We start from the raw sequence: 7,069 nt of genomic DNA, 5'->3' as shown, positions 1-7,069 counted from the left end.
GCCCAGAGAATTTGGCCCACCCATGAGAGAGAGACATCATGGCTTCCAAATGAGGAAGGTGGCAGTTAGTCAAGGCCACACGTACGCAAGTACTTACACACACATATGCACACACACAATCCTTTTCCTCCTTGAAAGCTACAGACTCAGAAATGGCACAAACTAATCAAAACTCATTGTGGAACTGGCTCTTGTGGCTGTAATTCTGCACCAAGGCGGATTTCTGGGAACGAGACTTTAGATATTGTATTAAGGGACCACTATGGTCTATATAAAAGCATCCAAAGAGCACCATGTCGTGGGACCTTTAACTAAGAGTGAATTTTGGTGACAAGGATAAAGGGACAAAATTTAACCTGCGCTGCACTTCAAACAGCAGGAAAGCAGCAGCACATTTCCACCACCTCTTGGGGCTGCCTAACACTGATGTGAGGAAAAAGTCTAGTATTTGGTGCTGCTACTGTCTACCAGTGAGCACCAGAACAATATACTGGTTCTAGGTACTCTGCCCTCTGACGGGCTTCACTACAGGTTGATTTAGGATATGTCTTAAGGTACTGGTGGAGATTAAGCAGGGTAAACCCAAGGACATTACAAATGGTCACACACCTGAAGCTACATACAGGAAGCTTATGTGTATATCAGCTTTGCCTCAGCCTCACGCTGCAGAGTCTGGTCTCACCTTAAGGTCCCTGTGGATGTGCTTCCTGGAGTGGATATATTCCACTCCACTAACTATTTGCTGAGCAATGCTGAGACTTTCTTCTCTTCTCTTGGTGTCTTGGGGAGACTGATTGTTCTTCTCATCAATCCAGTCTTTAAGGGTTTTGGTGTTACATAACTCCATCTGAATATACAGGTACTTTGCCGATGAATTATCAATGGAAGATCTAGAAAAGAAGGAAAAATATGGAAAATGAAAATAATGTAACACTGACCTTGAACTTAAAATAAGAACATTCAGACATAAGGTAAGTGCCTGGGACTCACTGGGAATAGCTGTAGCTGCCAGCTGAGCTGCCAGCTGAACTGTCCCATCGGTATCCTGAATCCTCCGGCCAAACTGTGTAGTATCTGACGATATTATGGTGGAGGAGGTCTGATAATGTCTTCACTTCTCGAAGAGCTTTCCTGATCCAAAAAAGAGCCAGAAAATTAATCAGTGAACAAAACACAAATGCTGCACATGCAGAGTGGCACCTCTCTCCTGCATACTTACTCTTCACAGAAGACAATCTTTACAGCAAAATCCTTCTCCAGCAGTTTATGTCTTGCTTTGTAAACAACACCAAAACCTCCACTGCCAAGACACTCCATGGGCTCAAATTCTGAAGTAAACCTGTCAATATTAACACTATTGTTTAGGCAAAAAGGTTAAAAAAAAACTGGATTACAGTTATTGGGAGATTTAAGAATCAGTATAAAACACACATGCTACAATGCAAATTAATGTTTTATTCATACCTTGACTGCATGGATGTCTCATTCTGATTATTTCCCATATTCTTGTCTTTGGCAGCCTGCTTAGAGAATAAAAAAATAAATTAAATTTAGAATTGTTTGCAAAAACTAATTGTTTTAACCTTCATGAAGGTAGGATCTATTGCAAGACTATTGTATTAGACTATATTAGTTTTAGCTAGCTGTAACTAATAAACTGGAAACTGAGAGTATATTTGATTGATCTGCCCTCAGTCCATGACTTATACTCCTCCAGAGTCAGGAAACGGGCAGGAACCATCACTGCAGACCCATCTCACCACGGACACAACCTGTTCCAGGTTCTCCCCTCTGGTAGGCGCTACAGAGCACTGTTTGCCAAAAAGAACAGTTTCTACCCACAAGCCATCTCTCTGAACAGCTGACTACTGACCCATAGTGTCAGGTTCAATTCTGGCCAATAACCCAGTAACACGGTCTCTACAGCACCTGTTTACTGGTTCCACTTATTATTCCACTTATTTAGTATTATTCATCATTCCCATTCTCACATCTCACTTACTATTTTTTATTTATTCATCATTCTCATTTTCTATTTCAGAACTGTTCATATGTTCATACTGTTCATATTGTAATATAATAACATAATACTATTTATCCCAGTATCCTTTGCACTATGTTCCACATTTAAATAATTTCACTGAACTCTTCATTGCACTCATGCCTCTATATTGTTTCTGTTTAGAGAATGTATTTATTGTGTATATATTAGTGTGTATATTTTTGTTTTGGTTGTTTTGTATTTGTAAGCACAGTGTGAGTAACTATGCTCCAAAGAAAAATTCCTTGTATGTGTCCTCATACTTGGCAAATAAAGCTGATTCTGATTATTTAAAGGGAGTGGAAAAAATGAAATACCTTGCTGTCCCAGTCTGTCTGCTCCTGAAGAGCAGCCCAGGCCAGCTGAGCTGCTTTCTGTTTGGCTTCCTTGACGCTCTTACCCTCACCCACAGGGTACTCCTTATTGTTGATCACTAGTTTGTAGAAAAATCTGTGTAGGCAGAGAGGATGGATGGATAGACAGATAGATACTTTATTCATCCAAAAGGAAAATTTAGGCATTCATTAGTAAGACAATCATAACACAACAAATGCCTATACTCACATACCTAAGATTAAAAATAAAATTTAAATTTAAAATCACTCATAGAAAAGCAATGACCATGGTAGGGTGAGATACTTTGGTAGACTGTGTGCAATGATGATAGTGTAAAAGTAATGATGATAGTGCAAAAGTAAATATTTAGACCATTGTGTTAAGATATCTTTCTCATATCTGTCAAGAGATTTCATAGAGTGTCTGTAGTGTCTATTCAGGTTACAGAGGTCCAGGTTCATACTCACTGAGGGTCATGAGGTGGACCGCACTTGTTTTCTAAGATGAAGTCATGGATGAGCTTTTCTTTGAGACAGTAGTGGTCGACAAGTCCTATGAAGTTATCCTCTGTAAAACCTTTGTCTTTGGTTATCTTTTCACTGTAATGACGTAAAAACGTATTAAAACCTACCTTATTAAAACCTACCATAATCAAACAGAAACTATGGTTCTCCACTGTTTGTGCTCACCATCCATGTCTGACAAGACTCACATAATATAATATGTGAAGTAAAGAATTTTATAAAATAGTGTTTAATGTATTTTTCAGATAAACATGAATGCTTTACACACATCTTCAACCCAGCAGCACAGAATATATAAACAATCACCACAGTTTCAGCGTGTGCACCCAAGATTAGTGTCACCAATTCAGTATCCAACAGGATGTGAAATATGATCAAAATCTATCCTGTTCCTGAGTTATGGTGCTGATGGACAGACAACCAAAAAACATAATGCCTCCAGTCATGGCTAAAGCAAAAAGGCTGTGGTGAATATGGCCCCTGTGATCAGTACATGTAAAGGACAAATAAAAGCATCAGGAAGAATCTGCAATGAAATTTCTTTCTATCAAGCTACTCTCCCGTCTAACTGCCAATTTATTAGGCGTATCTAGATTAATCCAACAGAGTAAGTGCAACACTCCTGCAGTAAACCCTACCTTTATAAAGGATAAAGGCTTATGTTCAGTATTTGTCAAAACAGTTTTAGAGAGGTGCTGAGCAACTTGATCATAATTTTGGGTGATGCAGTTGAATTGTAATGTTATACACAGAGAGGTGTTTCTGTATTGTAGCCCACCCTCATGATATAAATCTGGTGGACAAAATATTAAAAACAGCTGTCTGTACAACACAACGCAGTTCAACAGAAACTACAGCCTTTAAAATGATCATGAAGTTGAATCAACACCTGTCTAAACAGTTTCAACAAAAACTTAACCTTACTGCAGGACTGTCGTATTAGACTATTTTAGTTTTAGATAGCTGTAACTAATAAACTGGTAACTGAGAGTATATATGACAATTTAAAGGAAGTGGAAAATATGAAATACCTTGCTGTCCCAGTCTGTCTGTTCTTGAAGAGCAGACCAGGCCAGCTGAGCTGCTTTCTGTTTGGCTTCCTTGACGCTCTTACCCTCACCCACAGGGTACTCCTTATTGTTGATCACTAGTTTGTAGGAAAATCTGTGTAGGCAGAGAGGAAATAGATCGATAGATCGATAGATCGATAGATAGATAGATAGATACTTTATTCATCCCAAAGGAAATTTTAGGCATTCATTAGCAAGACAATCATAACACAACAAACACATATCACACATACCTAAGAATAAATTGAAAATCACTCATAGAAAAGCCATGACCATGGTAGGGTGAGATACTTTGGTAGACTGTGTGCAATGATACTAGTGTAGAAGTAATGATGATAGTTCAAAAGTAAATATTTAGACCATTGTGTTAAGATTACTTTCTCATATCTGTCAAGATATTTCATAGTGTCTGTATTGTCTATTCAGGTTACAGAGGTCCAGGTTCATACTCACTGAAGGTCATGAGGTGGACCGCACTTGTTTTCTAAGATGAAGTCATGGATGAGCTTTTCTTTGAGACAGTAGTGGTCGACAAGTCCTATGAAGTTATCCTCTGTAAAACCTTTGTCTTTGGTTATCTTTTCACTGTAATGACGTAAAAACGTATTAAAACCTAACTTATTAAAACCTACCATAATCAAACAGAAACTATGTGTCTCCACTGTTTGTGCTCACCAGATGTCCGACTTTTCCTCCTCTGGTTCACTTGATGCACATCTGTATTTCTCCTCTTCAGGCTTGAAAACAAAACTAGAATTACCGCCTTGTGGTTGTATGTCACCGCCAACCAGTCAAGTTGCACTTTACATCCATGTCTGACCATAATATATGTAGCGAAGACTTTGAAGCAAAGTAATTAAAAGGTATTACGTTTATTTTCCGGGGAAACATGGGTGCTTCACACACACACATCTTCAACCCAGCAGCAAGGGGATCTAACCAATATGGTTATTTGGTTATTGTTGGTTATTTTGTAATGTGTATTGTTTGTGGATATTATCATTTTGGATATTTTTGAGCTTGTTAAGCACTTTGGTCAACTATGGTTGGTGGTATGCTATATAAATAAAAATTGAACTGAACCGAACAAAATACAAAATGTCATATTCTATTACAGATTTGTGTGAAATGTCACAACCAAAAAAATAGTCAATGGCAAGCAAGTCAATACCATTCTTACCTCTGCTTTTTTTGTAGGACTTACATTAAGCTAGGAGAAACTTGTGTGTGATACTACTTACCTCTGAAGGTTTACTGCCGCATATTACATCATATACAAGCTTGGCTGCTTCCTCCTTAGCTTCTTTCCTTGTTTTCCCAGTGGCAGCTGGATATGTCTTACCATCAACCACGAAGCTACAGCATCTAATAAAATAAAACCCTTTATTTAATGCATGTTGAAATGTTGACAGGATACCTATGAATTTAGACGCAGTGAGAGACTTACGGAATAGCATTTTTTGGTCCAGGTATCGTTGACTCCACAGGTCTTATAGTCAAGTTGTTCTTCTGACAATATTCATTGAGCCAACAATTATAATTGGCTTGAGTGATACTTGTCGGATGAGCTGATGCAGAAGGAGTTTCTGCTGCTTCTTCTGTCTGTCAACATAATACAAAATATACATCAAGGAGACATGTGCAATGTATTGGTCTTCTCCTGTACTTATAATAACAATACAAATAACCACATAAGTCAATAAAGAGGTAGGCTATAATTCTCTTACAGGGTGAACTGGTTCCTCCATCAAGCGTTTCAAGGCATTTTTAGCAGCGTTCTGTTTGGCTTCCTTCTTGTTCTTGCCCACTCCTTCAGGATACGCCTTGCCATTCAGAACTGCTCTAACTGTAAATCTGAGAAGAAAATATAAACAATGTTAAACAGAAGAAAGACATTAATAAGCACATTGATTAACATCCCCACAACTGAAGCTAGTAAGTAGGCCTAATTTATTTCATATAAGGCTACAAGAATAATGCTGTGATATTAGGCTAGCCTACTATCAAATTAATTTCCCAGCACAATAGGCTAGTTAATAGAGTACTCAAAGAATATTAAACTTCAACACTGTTGTACATAATAGTCTTTTTTGAAGTGGTTACACCAAATAACCTATGTAGGCTTAACATTTTTGGTTTTGCTTTCTTCAACAGGGGTTGTCAATATGCAGAAAACAATAAATACAATCTCTATATATCTCTATACTATCTTTACAGTATGTTAACCTAAAGTTACATTAAGTTCATGTGGGATTTCAATGTGGCAACCCCTGACAACATGTAGGACAAACATACAATGACATTCTTTTTATCAGGACTACACACATTTTGTGTGACATTTTGTTCTGACTGTCCTGGTCGTACAGAGGATTTCTGTTCTTACGTTTTAATGTGATCAGGGCCAACAGATCCGACTTCCTCCAATTTCAGCTCCAATCCATGTTCCTTTGCATACTCGTATAATTTAGCTACGTCCATTACTATTAACTCAATAGTATTAACTATTAACAAATAACAAAGTAGCCTACTAATCTCAGACTACTATATCATCTAAATTCTGCTCCCGTTTCGATTCCGAGTCAGCCTTAACCGTGTTAAGTTTCGTTTTCTCGGTCAACGTCACTCTACCAGACCCTGTGGCACTCCCATAGACAGGGACAGAAGGGCCACTCCCCGATGTGAGTCGAGTGCAGATTTGAGTCACGCATGCCCAGATTAAAACGGTTTACGGTTTAACATGTCACACCCATTGACAGCTAAAGAAATGGACCAACAGGTCCCGTTGCTCTGGACGGAGACCAGTGAAGGACATTAGAAGCCCTTCTGATGAGAGATCTGTCTTTGAATGGTAGAGTTTTGTTATCTAAAGCCGAAGGAATATCCGGGTCTGTCTATGTATCCTTTTCTTTGAACATTCCTTCTGAAATATCCAAAAAAATGGATAAAATCTTATTGAACTTCCTTTAGAGGAACAGATTATTATTTAAGGAAAGTATAGTATTTGGGTGAAATTGACCCATTTCAAATTTTTACAAGAAAAATGGCACAAGTACATTTTTTTCACCTGAAACTCAACGGCCTTACCTTATTTTCTGTGA

General features: G+C 38.1%; 1 protein-coding gene across 6 annotated transcripts in view; it reads right to left on the bottom strand.

The window, feature by feature from the left end:
* Positions 1-7,069, bottom strand: part of LOC116705407 (interferon-induced, double-stranded RNA-activated protein kinase) — a 38,997-nt gene that overhangs the window by 3,925 nt on the left and 28,003 nt on the right. For 2 of the 6 annotated variants that reach the window (XM_032541580.1, XM_032541578.1), the window contains exons 11-13: positions 1,220-1,354; positions 991-1,131; positions 683-890 (exon numbers count right to left, since the gene is read on the bottom strand). In XM_032541580.1, the coding sequence (XP_032397471.1) occupies positions 683-890; positions 991-1,131; positions 1,220-1,354 (484 nt within the window). Of the gene's footprint in view, positions 1-682; positions 891-990; positions 1,132-1,219; positions 1,355-1,464; positions 1,524-3,932; positions 4,066-4,424; positions 4,557-4,646; positions 4,709-7,069 lie in introns of all 6 variants that reach the window. The other 4 variants (XM_032541579.1, XM_032541581.1, XM_032541576.1 and 1 more) reach the window with 3 other exon arrangements.

The sequence above is a fragment of the Etheostoma spectabile genome, chromosome 17 (genome assembly GCF_008692095.1).
Source record: "Etheostoma spectabile isolate EspeVRDwgs_2016 chromosome 17, UIUC_Espe_1.0, whole genome shotgun sequence".
Taxonomy (NCBI): Eukaryota; Metazoa; Chordata; class Actinopteri; order Perciformes; family Percidae; genus Etheostoma; species Etheostoma spectabile.
Note: the sequence above shows the minus strand (reverse complement) of the source record. Positions and strands in the feature narration are given on the sequence as shown.